Source organism: Aspergillus pseudoviridinutans, assembly GCF_018340605.1.
Source record: "Aspergillus pseudoviridinutans IFM 55266 DNA, scaffold_2, whole genome shotgun sequence".
In the NCBI taxonomy this organism is placed as follows: Eukaryota; Fungi; Ascomycota; class Eurotiomycetes; order Eurotiales; family Aspergillaceae; genus Aspergillus; species Aspergillus pseudoviridinutans.
The window spans coordinates 2,134,072-2,155,730 of NW_025091282.1; the positions used below are offsets into that span (position 1 = coordinate 2,134,072).

General features: G+C 49.6%; 7 protein-coding genes across 7 annotated transcripts; 4 read left to right on the forward strand and 3 right to left on the reverse strand.

Annotated features, from left to right (window-relative positions):
• Positions 1–718: 718 nt before the first annotated feature.
• Positions 719–2,878, reverse strand: Asppvi_002814 (uncharacterized protein; the record flags this gene model as incomplete). The annotated part of the gene is made up of 2 exons (XM_043298793.1): positions 719–2,424; positions 2,491–2,878. The coding sequence occupies 2 exons, from the start codon at positions 2,876–2,878 to the stop codon at positions 719–721; spliced, it is 2,094 nt and encodes a 697-aa protein (XP_043154728.1).
• Positions 2,879–3,369: 491 nt separating this feature from the next.
• On the reverse strand, positions 3,370–4,265 carry Asppvi_002815 (uncharacterized protein; the record flags this gene model as incomplete). Its single annotated transcript, XM_043298794.1, has 4 exons — positions 3,370–3,738; positions 3,800–3,937; positions 4,000–4,028; positions 4,100–4,265. 4 exons carry the CDS (start codon positions 4,263–4,265, stop codon positions 3,370–3,372), a joined length of 702 nt encoding a protein of 233 aa, XP_043154729.1.
• Positions 4,266–6,050: 1,785 nt separating this feature from the next.
• Asppvi_002816 (uncharacterized protein) lies at positions 6,051–6,450 on the forward strand (the record flags this gene model as incomplete). The annotated part of the gene is made up of 2 exons (XM_043298795.1): positions 6,051–6,303; positions 6,335–6,450. 2 exons carry the CDS (start codon positions 6,051–6,053, stop codon positions 6,448–6,450), a joined length of 369 nt encoding a protein of 122 aa, XP_043154730.1.
• Positions 6,451–7,545: 1,095 nt separating this feature from the next.
• Asppvi_002817 (uncharacterized protein) lies at positions 7,546–8,518 on the forward strand (the record flags this gene model as incomplete). Its single annotated transcript, XM_043298796.1, has 4 exons — positions 7,546–7,590; positions 7,648–7,665; positions 7,716–8,310; positions 8,376–8,518. 4 exons carry the CDS (start codon positions 7,546–7,548, stop codon positions 8,516–8,518), a joined length of 801 nt encoding a protein of 266 aa, XP_043154731.1.
• Positions 8,519–9,280: 762 nt separating this feature from the next.
• Asppvi_002818 (recombinase RAD51) lies at positions 9,281–10,538 on the forward strand (the record flags this gene model as incomplete). The annotated part of the gene is made up of 4 exons (XM_043298797.1): positions 9,281–9,367; positions 9,457–9,536; positions 9,607–9,674; positions 9,727–10,538. The coding sequence occupies 4 exons, from the start codon at positions 9,281–9,283 to the stop codon at positions 10,536–10,538; spliced, it is 1,047 nt and encodes a 348-aa protein (XP_043154732.1).
• Positions 10,539–11,024: 486 nt separating this feature from the next.
• Positions 11,025–15,091, forward strand: Asppvi_002819 (nucleoporin Nup120/160; the record flags this gene model as incomplete). The annotated part of the gene is made up of 3 exons (XM_043298798.1): positions 11,025–11,667; positions 11,737–13,878; positions 13,935–15,091. 3 exons carry the CDS (start codon positions 11,025–11,027, stop codon positions 15,089–15,091), a joined length of 3,942 nt encoding a protein of 1,313 aa, XP_043154733.1.
• A 625-nt stretch (positions 15,092–15,716) lies between these two features.
• Positions 15,717–20,944, reverse strand: abcB (putative ABC multidrug transporter; the record flags this gene model as incomplete). Its single annotated transcript, XM_043298799.1, has 15 exons — positions 15,717–15,948; positions 16,015–16,389; positions 16,447–16,527; positions 16,577–17,195; positions 17,251–17,366; positions 17,415–17,486; positions 17,538–17,661; positions 17,714–18,055; positions 18,118–18,280; positions 18,335–19,113; positions 19,170–19,403; positions 19,456–19,735; positions 19,800–20,026; positions 20,082–20,619; positions 20,720–20,944. The coding sequence occupies 15 exons, from the start codon at positions 20,942–20,944 to the stop codon at positions 15,717–15,719; spliced, it is 4,407 nt and encodes a 1,468-aa protein (XP_043154734.1).
• Between the last annotated feature and the right edge of the window lie 715 nt (positions 20,945–21,659).

The window sequence follows — 21,659 nt, forward strand, 5'->3', positions numbered from 1 at the left end:
CTCCTTAACGGCGGAACAGACATGTAGAGATGTTGTGGGTCATAATGACGATGTTGAAGTCATACCATGACTTTACTCAAAAGTAGATATGCTGTAGCTGTAGCTGCATCATGCAATGATCAGGAAGAGACAGTGTCCATGGCACTATGGTCACCGTCCAGGAAATAAAGATCATCGTAAATTAGATTGTTCTAGATAGATGCCGTTTTGGTTTGTTTACTCAACTGTTAGCCTGTTACCCCTGAACTGCGGCCCATGGATGACTCTCCGCTGGTTCCGCTCTAACTTCCCTCTAGCGATCTAGTTCTATCGAACCTGTTTTTTGATGTCTCCTGAGTCTGCGTCGTCTTAAGCTTTGAAGCATTAAGCATCTTAATTAAACCTTGTAATGAAGTAAATCGACTGTCTAATTCATTGCCATGTGGTAACCTCAAGCTTAATTGTATCGAGTTTTGGACGTGTCAGCTGTCAACTGCTCTAGACGCCACTCGTCTGGCCACTTCAGAGAAACAGGGCACGACTCCATTGTGACTCGGGAGACTGATGCAGTTGAAGATCATGCTTTTATTGGCCCTAGTAGTAATGATAGACCCTGTACAAACATCCTTGATATATGGCGATATAAGAAAGATCCAAAACAGATTGGCCAGTCCCATGTACGATTCAACCAGAATTACAATATGCTTTTTAACATCCGCCTGCCGAATATACAACAACCTCATCGAATCTTCTCCAGCAGCAGTTTGGCTCCGCTGCTGGTCGGTCCAGCCTTCTTCTTCTCATCCTTGCCGCTGTCCGCAGCCGCCTGCTCCAGCGCCTTCTTGCCCTTCTTCAGCGTCTTCAGGAGCTCGTCCTTCTTAGCAAACTCGTCCGACTCCGTTAGCGCAACCACAACGAACGTATTGGGTCCCGTGGCCCACGTCATGATCTCGTTCTTGATCTGGTCGTACAGCAGGGCATGGAAGTTCAGAGGCGGCTGCACCTTCTCCACCACCTTCTCCGCGGTATTGAATCGACCCCCCTGGACCAGCGACTTGAGCAGTCGTCCGAAGAAAGGCGAGTCCTTCATGTCTGATTTGACTTTGGCGGCGGCGGCAACGGCCGATAGCGCGGCGGTCTTGTCACCGTCAGCGTCGAACAGCACCTCGGCGATAAATTGGCATCCGAAGCTGGTCTCCAGGAGAGACTCGGCGCGAGCGGCTATGAAACTGAGCAGAGTGGGAGATGCCGCCTTGACCAGCTCCTGGCGACGGACAGCAGGCTCCTTCTTCGAGGTCTCCTTTCGGATCTCCCGAATCTCCTTCAACACTTCCTGATCGACCTCTGGCACAAGCCACTTGACGCGGTCTCCGGCGAAGGGAAAGAGAATCGGTATCCGCGCCGTCAGGTCGTTAACCTGATAGAGCAGCTCCTCATTGCGCGCCTCCTCTTCCATCCCCTGGTTGAGAAGCTCGGGGAAAATCAACTTCGACGTCAATTTGGTGTCGTCGATGACTTCGTATGCGGCCAGGAGAACCATGTGGCCGTGGAGGTCCCCGGCCATCATCTTGACGGTATCGCGGTAAGCGCGAGTAAGCAGCTTCCGATCCTTGGCGTTGGAGTAGGCCAAGCTCAGACACATTACTCGCGACCCAGACTTGGTGAAAGCCAGGTTCTTCAGAAGATCTCCTTCTTCATCCCCCTTGAGCAGTTCAATGAACTCGTTGGCCTCTGAACTGCCGGGTTTTGTGTTAAGGAAGTACTGCAGCATGGCATCGTGCAGCATCGTAAAGCCGGTCGCCCGCTTCTGCACCAGCTGGTTGATCATCTCGTGCAGGAAGTGCATAATGGGCGATCTCTTCTCGGGGTTCTTCTCCAAAATCGCCGACAGCTCGGCAGATGCCTGTTCATCCTTGAATATCGAAAACTCGGGTCCATACCACTCCCGAAGAAGCGTTGCTTTTTGTTGCTTGGTCGCAACCGTCCGGTAGACATCGTCCAAAATCCAAGATCCTTCAGGGTGGCGAATAAGCCGCTTAACCTGTCCATAGAACTCCGGTATGATCAGGTCTCGCACCTCGGTGTCGCCATGAACAAGCAGTTTGCCGACTAAAAACTTGGCGTAGCGGCTCTGCGCCAGCTCGTTGTAGTGACCCTTGAGTTCCTGAGCGATCTGCTTCCGCTGCTCAATGTTCGCGTACTTCAGAGCCGTCTGAATAACCCGGACAGAATCGTGCTTGAAAACAAAATCCCTGACTCTTCCATTGATAATCTCAAAAAGCTCGGCAATGAGTTTCTTCCGTTCCTCAAGCGGGACGTGAGACTTGCGACGCAAACGTTCCCACAGCTGCTTTGAACGAGCTATGATGTCGGCATTAGGCTTCGCGGCTTTTCGCTCTTGTAGAAGGGTCTTCTGCTTTGCATGTGCTTCGCGAGAATTGTTATCTAGAAAAGAAAGTATTGTCAGCACATGTAATCCGGGAGAAAGAAAAATTCAGAGGGTCACCATACTCTTCTGGGGCTCTGCTTTCGTTGAGGCAGCGGGCGCCTTGGTCTTCTGCTTCTTCTCCTCCTGAACGTCTTCCTCCTCATCATCGTCACTCGGACTACCCATTTCGACATCCTCATCATCCTCCTCATCAGCCTCCGAGTCCGGAATATCATCGATATCGAAGTCGTCCTCGTCATCGTCAAAGTCCTCCTCTTCCTCCTCTACCTTCCTCTTAGACTTCTTGTCCTTCTTTCCAGACTTGACATCCTTCTTCGAACTCTTCTGTGCGACAGACTTCTTCACTGGCGCAGATTTGGCCTTTTTCGTTGTCACGGGCGCTGTCTTGGTCTTTGTCCGCTTCCCGTTGCGCTCGTCGCCTGCATCGACGCGACGTTTTACGCCGACCATATTGTCGACTTTGTAGGTGGTGTTGGCGATTAAATATCCAAGCAATTGAGGGTGCTGGAAGGATTGCTTTGCTATGTCCCGTACCGCTGGCTAGATAAAATTTCTTGAAGCTGTTTCTGCCGGAGAAAAGTCGGTTCAACTTTTTTTGTCTCCCGAGGGCGGTCGGGTTGTGTTTGCATTGTTTGTTTCCCCGCCGATAAGGATCAGGCTTGATAGAGACATCTGATACGAGTACATAGAGAGAGAGTAGATGTGTTTGTATATGTCATGTACAGATTAAATACCGAGGCAATGGCATGAGAATATGCCAGAATGTCTCTCGAATAAGACAAAAGGCCGTACCGCATATAGCACATGAGAAATAGGTAATGCGCCCGGTTCCAAATCCCGGCTGTCACAAAGCAGTCAAACACCAACGAATCCGTCCTCCCGACGCCTAGAATCAATTCAATTCCCAACCAATTATCCATGAATGAGTTGCGTGACACATCTCAGGCGGTCTCGGCTCCTGCACTGACAGGTGGCCTGATCGCACCTAACTCAGATTCCAGGGTGGTGGATCCCTTTTTCCTGCCTGGGATGTGAAATCCAAGGTGTTGCGATGCAGGTTTTGTGTTTCCGGATGCCTGCGACTCGCCAGAAAAATCGCTAAGCCGAGAGAAGATGCCTTTCTTCTTGGGTTTAGCCTCTTCGTCATCGAGTCCCACGTCCTCAAACTTCTCTTCTTCCATAGCCTCGGGCTTCGAGAATCCGTTCGTGTGCGAGGTAGACTGCGACGTCATGCGGGAGAATGGTGAGTCTAGTGAAGTTCGAGAAGGCATTGTGTCGGTGTAGCTCACTGGAGAGCGAGCGGAAATATCCTAGAACACCCGGAGTCAGCCGACATACGCTCCAGGTAAATAAAGTGACCTGCCAACTCACAAATGACCGCCGGTACGAATCGAATGATTCGCGGGATATTGAGAAGGGTTCATTATCGTCAACGAGATCTCGATGATTTGACGATCGGTTCGAGCCGGGATATTTCTTCCAGAAACTCTGCTTCTCTGGGGGCGAGGGCTGCGATCGACACTCCTTAGTTGTGGAATCCTGGGACTTCAAAACAGTTTGGATGCAATTACCGGCAGATAAGCACCGTTGTCGTCGACAACTGTAGATTAAGGAATCAGAAACCTCGACTCTCATAGGGCGCTAGGTATTGTTGCGAGTATGGAAGCATACCGCTCAATTTATATTCTGGGGGTTCTTTTTCGTAGCTTTTTCTGATACTCAACGGATTGGAGTGATGACTCTCTGTGGACACCCGGTTGTCTTCGTGGAGGTTCTCGATCTCCCCACCATTGGGAGCCGCCGACCTTCTGCTCAGGAAGTTACGAAACGGAGCCATGCTGGAATGAGATCTAATTCAAAACCGCGGAAAGTAGTCAGATATAGGGCTCTTAATGGGAGTCCCAGATATGTKGAGTGTAAGTGTGCAACTGCAAGGAAATCTGATTGATTAAAGGACAGGAACCGTGCAACACCCCCCAATCTCACATGATCGGCGGCAATGGGGTGCCGTTGGTACAATTTATGAATGTCTTTCTTGGATGACGATCTTAGCGGCATTACATTAACCAGAAGTAAGGCTCGAGTCATTGCGTTCCCTCACTAGTTGTAGCTAAATCGGCTGGTAATTTGCTGCCAACCCAGCCGTATACGTCAAAGCATCGGCAACCCCAGAAAGCCTTTTTCTTGTTTCTTGATCGAGACAAGGGAGGAGACTTCTTTATCCCTCCCATGATGTATGGCTTTAGACGCCCCACGTCTTTACAGTTTGCGCTTGCAATTGGAGTGGTTGGTTCCCACTTTTGAAAGACTAAATCCAGCAATTTTCACAGGAACCAGCGTTGATTGTACGGACTACAGCGGAGGGAACGAAAGTGGAGCAGGGAAGGAGTACGGGACATGGATACGCTGAATTGTAAGGATCCCCGGAAGTGGTTCACGCCTGCCTCGTGTCTTCATTGAAAATGCCACCGAATCAATTAAAACCATCTGAGATTATAAGTGGTAATTGCGACAATACATAGGTACTCAGGTACGGAGTACCTCGGTTGCGTCCTGTCTCGGCAGGTCTGAGACTCCTAATCGAGGGAAATTACACCCGTATGGTTTATGCATAAATGTCCGACGAGTAAGTACCTACGTACTAGTAATAACTAGATAGTAGTAGGATTTTGATGAGTTTTGATACTTTTTGCACTACACGTGATACATGAGCCGGTGATGCTATCATGATGTTATTATTGCTTTTTAACGATTTCATTTCTCACGAGACGCTTGCCATCGTTCCGGTCATAGTTATCAGTGTATTGGTTAGGTTACTGCTCGAGGTTCTCCTTATTGGATTCACCATGCACTCGACTCGTCGACAGGTAAATTTGATTTCCTCGTCGCCTGCAACTTTACAGTAATTTGGACCGAGAAATAGTGATATCCCGGATGCAATGCACCATAAGTGGCCCTTTCTCCGAGGAGGGGGAGTCATCTTACTTGGGATCTCGGCTGGGTGATTCCGTCTCATGCTTGTCGACTACGGAAACGACGACAGGAGCATCGAGAATATCCGAGTAAGCGCAAGAGTATATGGGAACTCCCATAAGCATCAGGTCTCGATTGTAGCCCCCGCATGCATGTAGCTCTCTGATGTGTCTGGATGAGTATTTATCAATCTGCACGGCACATAGCTACTGATATATGCTAAGAGCTGAGTAGTGCGGAGTATGGATATGCATACATTACATTGACAAGGTGTATCCAGAAGGCTAGTAGAAAAGGAAGCCTATAGACTAGCTTCCCTGGACGTTTAGAGTAGTTCACGTGGTGGTTTCGATATTGGCAGTCACCATGGAGTAACCCTGGGTGAATTGGGCAATTGCCCAGTCTGGACATGAGCACACTAGGAGTAGAGAAGACCCTCCGCGTATGTACTTCATTCCCAACTCTCTATATAGGGTCAGACGCTTGAGATTGGACTTAGGGAGCGACCTGACATCTTCGACCTTTCAGATTAAGATACCTTTACTGTGAGTCAAACTTCACTCGTTTGATGGTTTCAGTCGCGTGCCACATCTCTATCATGGTGCTGATCTGGGAACCTTGGTAGCGACTCCGCAGAATAACGTCCACCATGGCGTTCATTCCTCAATTTATCTGTGTCGCCTTTGCTATTCTGCTGGTGGGTGTTGTCCACGGAGTCGATTCTAAACCCAAGATACAACATCTCATGGGCCCTGGTGAAGAGGGTCATCGGCCTCCAGAGATGGTGGACAGAGCTAGGTGTGAGGTCAGCGCAGACTGTGACTATGGACATATCTGCGACGAGCACCTGAGATGCACGATGGGTTGCAAAGGTTCATTCGACTGCTTCCGAGGTCATACATGTGTGCACGGCAAATGCCTCACGCGACATAGTACTGAATGTGCTGGTTACCACGGCTATTGCCTCGGGGATGGTGATTGCTGCTCGGGTAACTGTCGTGCAGAATTCTGGACACTTTGGAAGTGGTGTGGGCATGGATGACGGCTGAATTACAATGCGGCCAATATATATTGTGCAGCGTAAAGGGAGTCTTCAGTCAGGACCATCGTGGTTGGTAACGTGAGAAGCAAAGCGAAATGAAATGCTACGGTACAAGGAACGAAGTAGCATTTAATTACATAAGAGGCTAGAACAATCGCACGGATCGAGAAGATATTGATACTCAAAACAAGGTGAATCGATTGATTATCATTGAAGCGACGATTGTTGTGGCCGAGTGTTAATGGGACTTTGAGAATATTTTCTAATTAGGATGAAATTTCTTAATCTGTCACGGATAACCTAGTGGAAGGCCCGCCGCTAAGTCAGTAACCTTGCTGCGGCATTCGCCAGCGGGAAAGGTGCCCGGTACGAATCCTGGGGTCGTCGTTGTACTCGTGCGAGTAATCCACGATGCTACAAGGCGCTAAGCAATGGAAGTGACCCTTGAGGGAAGCAATTCTGCAGAGACTCTTCCACCCTGGGATGGCGTCGCCGGAGGACACCTGCCCGTTACAGGGAAATTGGCTGTTTGGCTGGACAACCGCAACTCTTCTTCTTTTTTGTTTTTATTATTTTCTTATATCCGCCCCCTCATCACCATAGTCGATCCAACCAGACTCTATTAATTGCTTAACATCATTGATAGGCATCACATAAAAAATGATTGCTGATAGGATGTTGTAGCCAGTATGAGCGTTCAGAAGACGCGTAGTTATAATATGCTATAGCAATGTCTTTATCTTGCAATGCTATCTCCTGCATCTACGAGAGGTACAAATATGTGGATTTAATCATATGTAGACTCAACACACTGTGCCACGTCAGAAGCTATTGCAGCAAACAGAAAAGCTTCCTGGCAAACGGCGCTCCTTCCATCTCTCCTAGCTACCGAATGCAGGGCTCTGTCTCTCCTGCCCTACACCATCCTAGCAGGCCGAGATCCCTCTCCCAAGTCCCTTGCCGTATCCATGCGTCCTCACATCCCTATTAAATCCGCGAGGTCAAATATCGAATCGCGTACCGGTCATCGTCGCCTCACCGTCCTGCCTGTACGCTCGACACCCACAGATCTCACTGGCGAGAAGGCAGTAAAGCATACACGATGCGGTTCTGGGTGAATTGGGCTCTTTGGCAAAAGCTGAGCATGGTAAGTTCGACGAGATCAGCGAAACAAATTGATCGGACCTAATGGCAAATGGAACAGGTTCTTGCAGTTCTCCTAGTAGGTTCGACTTCCCCCATGCTCACAAGCCGGCACTGATCATCTTACAGGCGATCGTCCTTATTTACGCATTCTGCGTCCTTGCTTACAACCGACGAATGACCAGAAAACATGCCGCCGCCGAAGCATATCAGAGAATAGAGCGGGGCACCGAGCTACGTCCGGTGTCGACTGGAGGGAGCGACATACCATTTGGGGCCCGAGCGCTAGAGAAGGGTGTCCAGGTAGATGGTATTTGGATCTCTACCAGCAACACATCAAGTCCAGCGCAGCTTGCAACCCCAAACGCAAGCAGGCCGACAACGCCAGTCGTAAAGCAAACACATAAAACCTCGGTTGCAGATACCGCAAGCGATGTGCAATCTCGCTGGCATACGGAACAGTCTGTTCTCAACGCAGCTGGCCGTGACTCTCGACGAACTGTGGCGTCCCCCAAAAAAGAGATCTCGGATAGCAGCAAGTCCAACAGCGGTGATTCCGACAAACTTCCTGAAAATCAGCCCATCCATTCAGATATTGTTACTCCTCAGGAGTCCCAGCACTCGGTCGGATCAGATAGACGATCATCACGAGGATTCTTCGGCCCACATAGCTCATGGCTAACAAAGTCCCCAGAAAAGACCAAGCGGAAGTCGGTTGCTGACGGTGAGTCCATCGAAGCAAATGATATGGCTGCTGTGCTTTGCAAGATGCTAATATATCATCTCTAGCTCTAGGGCACCGTCGAGGGCAATCATCGGAAGATTTCAGGCGCAGGATCAGCAGGCTGATCGAGGAAAATATCCAAACTCGTCCGAAAGAGGAATTCCAGCTGAAGCCTCTACCGCGCGATGGCATGCATCGGCACAAGTAAAGATTGCTTCCGACCGCTCACAGCCATGATATTCATTTTGCTGCGTCGTGAGAACAACTACACGCGGTATGAAGCAGCAACATCGTGTAGCTTCTCAGGTATCACGGAGATATGTTCAAAGCAAACCCGGTCCTCGGCTCTGTCGGATAAACCTAACTCGCATTCGTGTATTATGCCTCCGCTCACTCATACATACCAGGCTGAGATAACTGAGCTCCTTAAAAGTCGAGGGTAACAATTGTATCTTATATAGCACAAGCTTGAATATTCCTTGAGACAGGATTAATGCTCTTCGCTCCTCTAATGATCTCGTATCTCGAGTGACATTTCACAGAGATGGTAGCAATAAGGTCTAGGCAACGCTCGTAGTACTCCACTGGGGGAGCCGTCCGATAGTGTATTGTTATCGCTGTTGTTCGATTTAATCGTTGACATTACCCATCTGAGGCAGCCATCAGGCTGACATGACACGTGACCTCGTGACGATCAGGACGCGTTCGCGATCTCTCCGATTGTTTAGTCGAGTGACGACTGGGCGATTTGCCACATTAATGAGCTGAATCGTCTCCTGTTGAGTCATATTGTCGAATAATCTGTGACAGCGCCTTTGAGTTTCTGGTTTTCAAGCTGATTACTCCGTGGACTAACGCTGAAACCTACGGATTGACTGAGAAACGCGTCCATTCGCGTCAAGACCATTTTGTCGGGTCTGTGGAAGTACTGAATCGCCTACACCACTTGATTACTTTCCCAGTCAACATCATGACAGCCGATATGGAGACTCAGAATGAGTATGATGAGAGCGGATTGCCAGGCCCAGGCGCACCCACTCCGCTGTCAGCTCTGGAGGTGAGTAATCGAGAAAGGGGAGGAATACTACGACGCCATGTGTCCTTTCGTCAACATACAAGGTGAATTTGCTGATACAGTCGGTGTAGGGAGTTGCAGGTTTGACCGGTAGAGACATCAAGCTCTTCGTTGATGCGGGCTATCACACAGTCGAGTCAATCGCATATACGTAGGTCTTCCTATGCGTACTTTAGCCCCGCGTAATTTACAGAAAACTGCTCACACGTTCAACTATTCAGGCCGAAGCGATTGCTGGAACAGATCAAGGGGATTTCAGAGCAGAAGGCGACTAAAATCTTAGTTGAGGGTGGGCCAACACATTCCCTTGAACATCGCATCTGTCTGACTCTACTTTATAGCCGCCAAACTCGTGCCAATGGGCTTCACAACCGCCACAGAGATGCACGCCCGACGAAGTGAGCTTATATCGATCACGACAGGGTCCAAGCAACTAGATACGTTATTGGGAGGAGGAATAGAAACGGGGTCGATCACCGAGATCTTTGGGGAGTTCAGGACAGGAAAGAGTCAAATATGCCATACGCTCGCCGTCACCTGTCAACTGCCGTTTGATATGGGTGGAGGCGAAGGCAAGTGTCTCTATATTGACACCGAGGGAACTTTCCGTCCGGTGCGTCTATTAGCGGTGGCCCAGCGGTATGGACTGGTAGGAGAAGAGGTGCTGGACAACGTCGCCTATGCTCGGGCCTACAATTCAGATCATCAGCTCCAACTACTCAACCAGGCATCTCAAATGATGTGTGAGACGCGTTTCTCACTTCTTGTTGTTGACTCCGCCACCTCGTTGTACCGGACGGATTTTAACGGTCGTGGTGAGCTTTCGTCCCGACAGACGCATCTCGCCAAGTTCATGCGGACCCTGCAGCGACTGGCGGATGAATTTGGAATCGCCGTCGTTATTACAAACCAAGTAGTTGCTCAGGTTGATGGTGGTCCAAGTGCGATGTTCAATCCCGACCCGAAGAAGCCCATTGGTGGCAACATCATTGCGCATGCCAGTACGACCAGATTGAGCTTGAAGAAGGGTAGGGGTGAGACCCGAGTTTGCAAGATCTATGACAGTCCATGTCTACCAGAAAGTGACTGTCTCTTTGCCATCAACGAGGATGGAATAGGAGATCCAAGCCCTAAGGATCTGGAGAATGATTAGTCGCATTATCGGAACCTTTCCACGATGTTCAAGATGTCACGACGTTTCTTCACATTTTACTAAGGTACATATAGTCTTATTGTTTTTTTCTAGCGTGCAATGTACATCACAGGGTCTTAATTGATTGATGCGAACATGGTCCGATGTTTGACACTGATGCCGCCGAATGATTGCCCATGTAAGAAACAAGTAGTTTTCTTTTATGCTCTTAGCTTGAAGGAAAAGGTTCATCCGCAGTTAACTATGCAATATGAGTCAACTAGTCGTTGTGATCGTTTGTTGTCGTCGGTGATCAACACTAGCACCGCGTTGCTGCAACCCGCGCCAAGACCCTGTCTTTTTTTCGAGTAGCAAAAGAGCTTCAGCTTCCGCCTTTCAACTCCGCCAAATCGCAACACATCCATTTCATCTGCCTCAATAGTCGGCCATGGAGGCTTGAGATCACCATTTACATATCCCTGGAAGGTGGTCTAGTGTCAATCCGCCATGGCGAAATTTTATAAGGACACAAGAGTCGACCTTCGGCCGTACTCGCCGAAAACCGTCGCGAACATCCAGATTCCAAACCAAGAGAGCTCGCGGAACCGCGCCCGATTTTCGATAGCCTCATCCTTCGCGAGCCATGAAGAACCAGCAGCGAAAGACGAGGAGGAGTTTTCTCGCCGATACCTAGCTACACAAGGGTCAATTTACTTCCGGAAACACAAAGCGTATCCCCGAACCTTTCTCTGGCGGGTGGTTAATGACAACAAGGTCCTGGAGATCCAGTGCGTGGATTTGACAAAGGGAGGGATTGAGCATCATGAATACGATATCACATTACGCTTCGACTTCCAGGAAGAGATTCTTCCAGCCGGAGTTGATATCGCTGACTTGGAGGATCATGATGTGTTAAGCGTGTTTGTGATCACGGCTTCCAAGCAGCTGCACACGTTGACTCTGCGCCCGGAGTTCTTTCGACGACTAGCGGCAATTGACGAGAATGTATCTGACTGGTGCAAATCCTGCACACCGGCACCTCTGGCTTTTTCTCATCCTCATCGGTTACATGCGAGCAGTCCGCTCGAGTTGTTTATTTCCCTTGATAGCGGCGCACTGCTGCGCCTGACTAGGAGGGCTGGTGACGATGGTACTTCCCCTCCCGATGCCTTCTCCCCAATGCGGGTAGTGTGATACTAACTTTTCTGTGTTCTGAAAGGTTCACATTGGAGTCCTTTGACGTTTGACGAGAGAACCTGGGGGGCGTCGATTCGCGGTCTCGTCCGATGGCATGCGCAACCCACGATCAAATACCAGGGACGCAACCTCGATGTAAACGCGGCCAATGCGATCGCCACTACATCCGATCAAACCTATGCATTCGCAGTTTGCTTGAACCACACTCTGAAGATATGGAATCTCGCTACGAACAGACTGGCCGCCACGAAGGACCTCTTGGATCGACCAGTACAACAGCAGGAATCTGCTTCATACTCTTTAAACCCCGCCGAATCATCGTTCATTCGTGTGTTTAATGTGGAGAGAGCGCTGGATGGCGGTTATCGTTACTACATAGTCACCTATTCGCCATTCGAGGATGGGCGCTTCAAATTCTGGGCTGTCAAAGGAGGCCTGACGTCGCAGCTGGTTGTCGAGGACCTCTTTCCTGACGCTGCACTGACGCCATTGGATCCGGACTCAACGGGGAGCATGTTTTGGAGTATCGCTGATTTCCAGGTGAAGCCCATGGAGGAAGGGAAGCGCATGGAGCTTTGGGTGCTGTGGAGAAATAACAGTGTGTACCAACTGTATACACTGCATTTCAGCTTTGAGACGCTGGTAACAGATTGGGCGACGAATTGGGTGTCTACGGCCATGGACACGCGGACACAGGCATCATTGCCGGCTGTTACATCGGAGGATGCTGTGGACCCGACGGAGAAGTGGTTGAGCTTCCTCCTACAGCCGAACCGATACTCGCCGGAGGTACTTGAGACTGCTTTGTCTGTTTATCAGGAAGCACTTCGGCCCCTGTCCTTTCCTACTGCACCGAAGAAAAGTGCTTCTCTTCAAGAACGACTCTGTTCGACGGTCGCTGCCACAGTTTCCCTTCGGAAATATGCGGAGGATGATATGGATTTTACAAGGTACCGGACAGACACAGACTCCAAATGGCGCCAATTCTGGCAGATTGCCGAGGACATCAACAAGCGAAGATTCGGAGCGATTCGCCTGGCGTATGATGTCTACAACGAAGTTCCGTGGATGCTTTTCTCGGATAGCTGTGCAGTCATTCGCGAATGTAGCCCTACCGAGTTGCTCCTGCATAACTCAGGCTCCGAGCTTCGAACAGAAGGGCCCAAGATAGCCGATCGTTGGAGCCACAGGAACCTGGGCTCAGAGATTGGTGATTTGTTCGAACAAGCTTCGTTCTTGTTGAGGGTTGCTTCCGGTTTCAGGAAACGTTTCCCCCCTGAACTGGAAGCAGCGTGCCACTGTGCCCTTGAGGCGGAAGTCTATGCGGAGCCTTCATCGTCCATCCCTGACCGCATGGATGCGTTCCGTGAGCGCTGCGACTTTACCGAGCAGATTTCCAATAAAACTTACGACGGCCTGCTTGCTGCAATGAATGAGCGTTTGAATATTTACAATTTGTCGAATGACGTCTTCTACACCATCATTGACACGATCCCTCTCGGCTTTCCCGGCAAAGACTCCGAACTTCTTCCCACTCATTTTGGAGTAAAAGTAACAGTCAACGGCGCCCAGGAGACCATCGAGAGCACACGGCAGCTTCTCACCGACCTTTTACTCCTCGTGGTCTTCGTGGACGGAGAGGTTCAGCAGGAGGATGGGTCTACTTTCGATGCCGGGGATCTCTTCGCTACGCTCATCTCTCTTTTGAGGGAGTACGAGATGATGTCCTGGCTCAGCTCGAATATCCGAAAGTGTGTCGACAAGGCTCCGAGCGTTATCAGCGATACGTCGAACTCAACCTTCTCCCTGAAAGACTCCACACCCAAGGGCAATGGCGAGAGAGTGGTGACTATCTTGGAGGATCTTTTTGCCACTGATATTAAACCTCGCCAAGCTATTGGCTTACCCCAGAGCTACACGCTGACACTCGGCATTCGAGATGTTCTTTCCTGGGTGACTCGCCAAGGGGAGGTAGCCTACCCGAACGCATTGGTTTACATTCAGTGCGATCTCATTGCGAAGAACAACATTGACCTTGCCTGGGATTTCCTACGCTTCCAAGCAACCACATCATGGGCGACTTATGTGAAGGGTCGTTTATATGTGGCGATGTCCGAATTCGACACTGCGGCTTTGTACTTCCGTAAGGCTGCATACCTCCTCTGTAAGTATATACTCTCACTGTGCACGCCAATTCTCACCGTCTCTAACGTATTTCAGCATGTGGTAAACCTCTCGGCAACTTGCATGAGATGTCATCAACGCTACTGGACATCGTCTCGGTAGACTGCTTCCACAACGGTCTCCCCAAATACTTCCAACATATCTTGTCCATATTCGAACAGGCACGTTCCTTTTCCCACGTTGCAGACTTTGCCAGCCTTGCACTGCAAGCGCTCGCAAGTGAGAACAGAAACGAAAAGGACCCGGAGCGTATTAGCATGCGCACCGACCTGCTCTCGCGTCTTTTCTATGCGTCCTTGAAGACCTGCCAATTTGACCAGGCTTATTCAGCAATGTCTCGATACGAGGATCATGCGCTGCAGCGATCCGCCCTCTCTTCTCTTATCACCGGCATATTGAATGCATCTGGACCAGGACTGTCTGGACTTCAGCAGATTCTACACTTTCCCACATCTCTCCTCCCGAATATCGCTACTCATGTTGATGACACACTGGTCTCCCTTGCGCGGAAGCAAACGTCCTTCAATTCTCTACTGGAAGCTGGAACAAAGTGGGCCGACACCACACCGGATTATCAGCGCATCCTGCAAGCATACCGCGTTGCCCGTAATGATTATCGCGGAGCCGCCGAAATCGCGTACCGAAACGTCCAACGTCTAAGACACGCTAGAGATAGCCCGTCGAATCATCTGGTTCTAGCCAAAGGCAGAGATACTGACGATACCCGGCAGACGGTTGAGGAGGATGACCCGGAGAGCAAGGAAATCCGCAACGAGCTCCTGTCTCTGATCAACCTACTTGGCTGCGTTGACAAGAGCGAAGCCTACATCCTCGTCGAGAAGGAAGATTCGACGTCTGTGGCCCGGCGCCGCAGCGTCCAGGCTGACGATGACGGCAATGTCTTCATGGACGATGCAGATAGCAACTCTCTTACACCCACCGGATTAAGACGCAGTATCAGCTCCAGCACAAGCGCCATCAAACCTCATAGTCGCAGAGACAGCAAGTCTTCGGCCTCCGGCGTAGGTGTCAACAATCACCGCCAGCGTCGAGTCATAGTGACCCTCGACCACCTTCGTCGCGAGTACCAATCCGAGCTGGACCGAGTCAGCAGAATCGAAAGAGGAGATTGGGAATTCGGGCTTCTTGACGCGCCAGAAGCAGATAATGATGATACAATGCTCCTTGCCTAGATGCGCTGACTTGAACAATTTCTGTCCCTCGGAGTTAAGACTCAGGTTTTGCCCTTCGAGCTTGAGAGCCAACTTTCTGTATCGCGGATAAAACACAAGGGGCTTCATGACTTGTTATTTACTGGTTCTTACCTGGATTGATCGCAATTGCAACATATGGTGCAAATAGGATGGATAATGCTTTTCTCTTCCTCTTTTCATCTACCTCGTTTCTGTTATTCAATGTTTAAGCAACAGTACTGTACTGGGTAGTCATAGTCATAGTCATGTCATGGTCAGGAGTGGGAATAAATACTTGCAGCTTGCATTTTCGTCTTGATGATATGCGTCGTTGGTTGTGAACGGCTACGTAGTTGCCTTAATCGTAGACAACATCAAGCGAACGCGATTTGTCTTGGTCTTTCTACAAGACTCGCTTGACGAGACTGATGTGACCGAGATCATTTGCCGCTGCTGCTACATATGAAAGATTGTAGTACTACTTTTGTCCGAATTCCAATGATGTTCAGATGTATTATTAATTTATTAATGCTTGTGCTATACTACTCCCAGCCGTACTCCGAACTTAGCATCAAAAACACTAGAATCGCGCATCATGTGCTCTGGCTCAACCAACGTCAGCAATCTACTGCTGCTCGTCCGCCATCGAGCTCGCATATAGTCTGCTGAAGTAGGAGCTCTCCGTTGAGAGAAGGGTACATGGATCCCCGGATTCCACGACGCGGCCTGCGTCAAGGACAACGACCTTGTCGTAGTCGAGTATTGTCTCGAGCTTATGGGCGACGGTTAGGATGGTGTGAGTGCTGAATTTCTCTCTGATGACTCTTTGCATGATTTCGTCTGTCTTTGCGTCGACGCTGTGGGGGGTATGATCAGTATGATATCCTATGAGAAGAGATGGCAGAGAGAAGGAAGTGACGTACTTGCTTGTAGCTTCGTCGAGGACGAGGGCCTTCCCTGGTCGGAGGATAGCTCGCGCAAGACAGAAGAGCTGTTGTTGGCCTTGCGAGAGGAAGACCTCGCTGATGTCGGTGTCTAGTCCGCCTTTCTCCTGGATCTTGGTGTATAGCCCTACAGCCTTTAGGGCTTCGATTATGGCTTTCTCGGGGTGGGAGCCTTCGGGATCCATGTTTCTTCTGATGGTGCCTTTGATCAGGAGCGGGCTTTGAGACACGCCGTTGATGCGTGAGCGGATTTCTTGACGGGGGATCTTGGTGATGTCGATGCCGTCGATATGGATGCTTCCGGAGCTGAGCTCGACCATTCGGAAGAGACTCATGATCAGTGAGGTTTTGCCGCTGGAGTGGTGTGATTAGATATTGGCCCGGCCTGACTAGGGATTGGACTGGACTTACCTGCCTGTCCTCCCACAAATTCCGACTTTTTCTCCTGATTGAATGGTCAAGGACACATCACGCAGGACTGGCTCCGAAGGTCTTCATAGAGCGTTAGTGGGTATCTATAGCTAGAAGGCAATCCGCATACCTGTATTCTGCAGACACGGATTTGAATTCGATGTCCCCTCCCCAGGGCCAGTTGGGAGGCACGTCGTCCTTCTCAGTCGGCGAATCCTCTGAGCTGACATTCTCGGTGAAAGAGCGGATACGCACGATGGAGCCAATATGGGTCTCAAGGTTTGTCCAAAAGGTCACGAGCAGCTTGATGCTTTGGCTGAACAATATCACGTTCAACAACGCGACGCCAACGTCACCTGCGCTAATTGTCCCTCGTAATGTCACCACGAGGACAATCAGTATGACAGCGATAGCCGCTACGACCATGTCCAGCGTCAGGGTTAGCCAACGCTGAATAGCATACAAGAGATAGAACGGTCTCTGTGAATAGTCAAGCAGCTGAAGATTCTTGTCCTCCAGGGCTCTCTGCCAGCCGAAAGCCCTCAAAGTCACCAGGCCGTTGAGGCAGTCGCTGAAGTGAGAGTATAAAGGTGCCTTGGATTCAAGCTCCAAGAACCGCAGCTGCCGTGAAGTCCGAAGGTATACCTTCTGGATTGAGTATACGGTGAGAATCACCAACGGAAATGAGATAGCKGCATATCTGGAAGCAATGCCCATGAAGATCATCTGGGCGAGACAGAGAACCAAAGCTAGAGAACGTATGGTGAGCGGGCTACCAATCTTGTGACAGCGTGGCGCACTTACTGGCAAATGTATTGATGGCTGCAACTGGGAGCTCCATATCAATGAGCTGTAAGTCCTGGCTGAACCGATTGAGTATAGAGCCGCTATCTGTTGCCGCAAAGAACGACATGGGCGCGCTACCAAGAATTAGAGACACCTATGAAGAATGAAGAACCATGACGCACCTTAGAACCGTTACTAGCAACCTTCTATGAAAGCTTTCACCTGATTTGGGCACCATGTTTATCACCATCTCCCTACAACGCATGTTAGTTCTCGCTCGTGTTTGGGAGCTAGGGCTTTCCCACCAGCAGCCGATGATCAGAGAAAGCATGCCGACAGCGCCGAGCATTGCGTAGATTCCGAGATAATATCCGGTACGGCCATTGGGGTCTTCCTCGTTTGAGATTGCCCACCATTTGACCCAGATGCCTGTCATGTCGGTCAGCATAAGAGGTTAAAGAGAGAGTTACAGCCATCATACTTGGAAAAGATATGCAGAACACAAATCCTGAGATAGCCACCAGGAAGATTCCCGTGGGCAGCCAGCCGATTGATCGAATGTAGTACAAGTAGATCGACAAGTCGCCGCTCTGCCTTCGTGGGTCTTCTTTAATTGCCTCTGTCTTGCTGGGCAGCAAAGTCTTCTGTTGAGCAAGGTCGGTTGCAGAAGGCCTATCGATTTTGGACTTCCATTCAGGCGAGCTTAATCCAAAACTTGAGACATAACCTCCAGCAGCATCGAGTGCCTTGAAGGTTCCTTGCTCTGCCACATGGCCCAATTTGTCCAGCACCACAATCTGATCGGCGTAAGGTAGTCTTTTGGCTGTAATTGTTTGTATCTGATCAGTATGAGCACGAACTAATAGGTAATACTAATTGACCTACCTGACGATGAAGCAACGATGATCGTGGAGTTAATTTTGCGTAGCAAGCCATGGATACCAACGAGACTGTGAAAGACGTAGTCCTCTGTTGTTGCGTCCAAACCGCTGAACGCGTCATCGAGGATGACAATATCTTTCCTAGCGTACACAGCTCTTGCAAGGGCCTATGATCATTTATCATATTAGCGGGACTTCGTATCAGAGGGCACTGGACCTACAATTCGTTGGCTTTGCCCACCGCTCAGAGCAATTCCCTTGCTCCCAATCACTGTCTCGTCTCCCCTTGGTAATTGTTCAAAGTCTTGGACAAGAGCGCAACTTTGTATAACACTTGCATACCACTCTTTGTCGAAACGCGACATGGCAACGATGCTCTCCCGAATGGTTGCATTCATATGCCATGGCGTCTGGTCGCAAAATGCAACGCTGTCGGATGATAGACTTATATCCCCATTCACGCACGGTACCTCGCCGAGAATAGCCTTCAGCAATGTTGACTTGCCGCAGCCGGAGGGCCCGACGATCATAGTGAAGCTTCCGCGCGAGATGGTAATTGTTAAGCCTTTTAGTACAGGCTCTTTCTCGACATCCCAGGTAAACGTTGCATTCCTTATTGTCAGTGCATCGTGATACACAGATGTCGCGCGATAGATCGACCGATCCGAAGCGGCTTCAGATAGCGTGGCATCAGAATCATCCACGAGAACCAAAGCTTTCGGCTCAAAGCTCTCATAAGAGGCGTGTAAAGGCTTAAGCCGGCAATCGAAATGATCGTCTTTCTCAAGAAATTCCTGAATACGGCTGAAAGAACCAATAGAGCCAACGAACGTCATTAGAGCCATGACAAGAGAAAGGAGTGGATCTGCTAGTAGTGCAAAAAGTGACAAGGATGTATAAGCCGTGGACATATCAAACGCAGAATCCTTTCCTCTGCTATGCATGATACCATAGAAAGCTCCGAGTGCGAAGATAGGAGCGAAGATACGAGTGGTCCAACCTGCATGGGACTGTTAGAGCTAAGGAAAATCACGCCCTATAATGAGATCAACATACCGAGAGCCATATTCCAGACTAAGAGTCTTCGAAATTTCTTCGAAATGTCTAGTTCTTCCAGCCGCAGACCGTGCAGGCTTTTCATAATGGCAGACTTGAGACCCAGCATCTTGATACCCTTCATTGAGCCAAGCATTGAAGCCGTGGATGAAATGCGTCGTTCAATGGCTTCAAGCCATACTGCTTGTCTAGCCATCACAAAAGAAAGTGCGATGAGGCATCCGATAAGGGCCACTGGCCATGGTCAGTTGGTTCGATGGACAGCTTGGAGAGTTGCAAAACTTACCAAGAGCAACTCCTACAGGAACCACACAGGCGACGCCCAGCTGCCTCTCCAACAGATAAATTGCCAGGGCTATTTCAGCGGCGTTACCCCAGATATCATGGATTGTTTGCCAGCCCTGAACAATTCTTTCAATATCCGCACTCATCAAGGTAAGGGATGCAGCGGGATCGGCGTCTTTGACACCTAGCCTGCTTGCTTTTTTGTAGATCATCGAGACGACACCTCCTCTAATCATGGTAATGGTGCGATATGTCATATGCTGGTACTGGCCCATGGTAACCTATTGTAGGCGGTTCAACGTTAGAAGGTCACTTATTGCGGATTAGAAAGACTCGTGTACTCACGCCCATTCCAGTGTAAACGAGTATATAGGCACCTATCAAACCATAGCCGATGCTGTTCGTGTGACTGTTCACCGGTTCCGTGGAGAAGTTTAGGGATCGGTGTAGCAGCAATGGTTGACAGAAATTCAAGGCGGCCAGGCATGCTCTTGGAGGCACAGCTGAGAGAAGAGGCCACTTGAATGCTTTAAAGGAGATGAACAGCAATGTATTTGGTTGCTTCCTAGGGGCTAACTCTTGTCAGTTCGGTCTATATAAGCAGAGAGTCAGACTTCAGGATGGTACCTTTCTCCCAGAGAGTCTGCAAGGTGCTGTACAGTCGTCTGGAACTCAGTTGCTTATCGAGGACGAAAAGATCGTCGACGGCGAGGATCTTGGAGAATCCCGATCGAAACAATGGATTCAGCCATAGGAAGAACAAGCGATTGAATATCCCTGCTGTAGCTTCGGGAGGATACCCCGAGTACTCCTTTCTGAGAATGCGCCTCTTCTGCACAGCCTCAAGGATGAGAAGAAGAAGCTTGATTCCAACGGTGACCGAAGTCAGGATGGCAATTGTTTCGTCTGTTTGACCAATGCTGCGCAGCCATAGTGTTCTTGTCTTTGCTATGTCAAAGAGCAAAGTGACGAAAAGATAGATGTTCAGAAGGAAGGATGGAGTAGTCGAGCGTAAGTGTTCAGCACAAGACAGAAGACACAGGATAAAAAGGCCAACAGTTGAGATTGCGTTTGCTGCAATTGAAGCCTGGGTTCTGGTCGCAGCTGGAAGCGCCCAATAGACTGTGAGGACCAGCTGAACGATGCCTAAGGCAATCCACGCAGTCTACCAAGCATCAGCAACCAAAGGGAAATGGTAAGCAAACGGCTGGGAAATTCGCAAAGTGACTGCGCTCTAGACACAGCAAGAGGTTGGAGAAACGTACAATCTTAGTCCACAAGGACCACGAGGCTACGACTTTTGTTTGTCTCCGGAACAAATGATAGAGTCGAAAAAGTGCGATGATCAGGACGATCCCCAACGGCAGGATCCCCAAGATGAGCTCTTCAAAAAGCAAAGAGAAGTCGAAACCGCCTCGACAGGACAGTGCAGGAACATGCAGAGTGTTGTCCACCTGCTGGCATGACAGAGGTGGTGATGATACTGTCATGACTACAATCTAGGTGGAAGTTCCATCTACATTCGAGGGCTTGAGTATGGACGCGTGGACTGATGGCACGGAGATAGCCTTATACTTAGTGATGGACGATCGACTGATCCAAAGGACCCAAAGTATCCCCCGACCTAAACCCAGAGATTACGATCAGAGTTCAGCAATGATGTTCCCTCGTGCCAACGAATGTCTCATGGTGATCCCGCTGAGACGTACTTCAGCATCTCTAAGGCTATCATAGCGGAGTCTCGTATGACTTGCGCCGAAACAAAAAAAGATCTGATGAATTGTAGCTTCGTGAGGCGTTCTTCTACTTGCTTAGGCCAGCTGAAGTCAATGTCTTGCCACGGGCTTACCTTACACTCAATGGCTTGGTTGCAACTACGTTAACCTCGTACGGAGTACTTTGTAGAAGAATAACCAAGATATCCACCGACGATCGATGGAGTCAGCGTGGCAGGCTAAGAGACTGTGTGGAACCTCCATCATTATGCAAAGGCGTGGTGCAATTTGCTCCGACAGTGTCGAGGCGTCGAGCTAATGTATATAATTTCTTTTTTTCCTTGATTGACTTGCGGCACTTGCCGTCGTATCCCCTCTTTTGCCATTTTATTTTTGCTCGTCGATTTCTTTTTAACTCCCCTGATTAATGGTGCAGGTTGCAGGATAGACTAGCAGGGCTCTGCTTACAAATTGCCTCTTTAGGAACAAG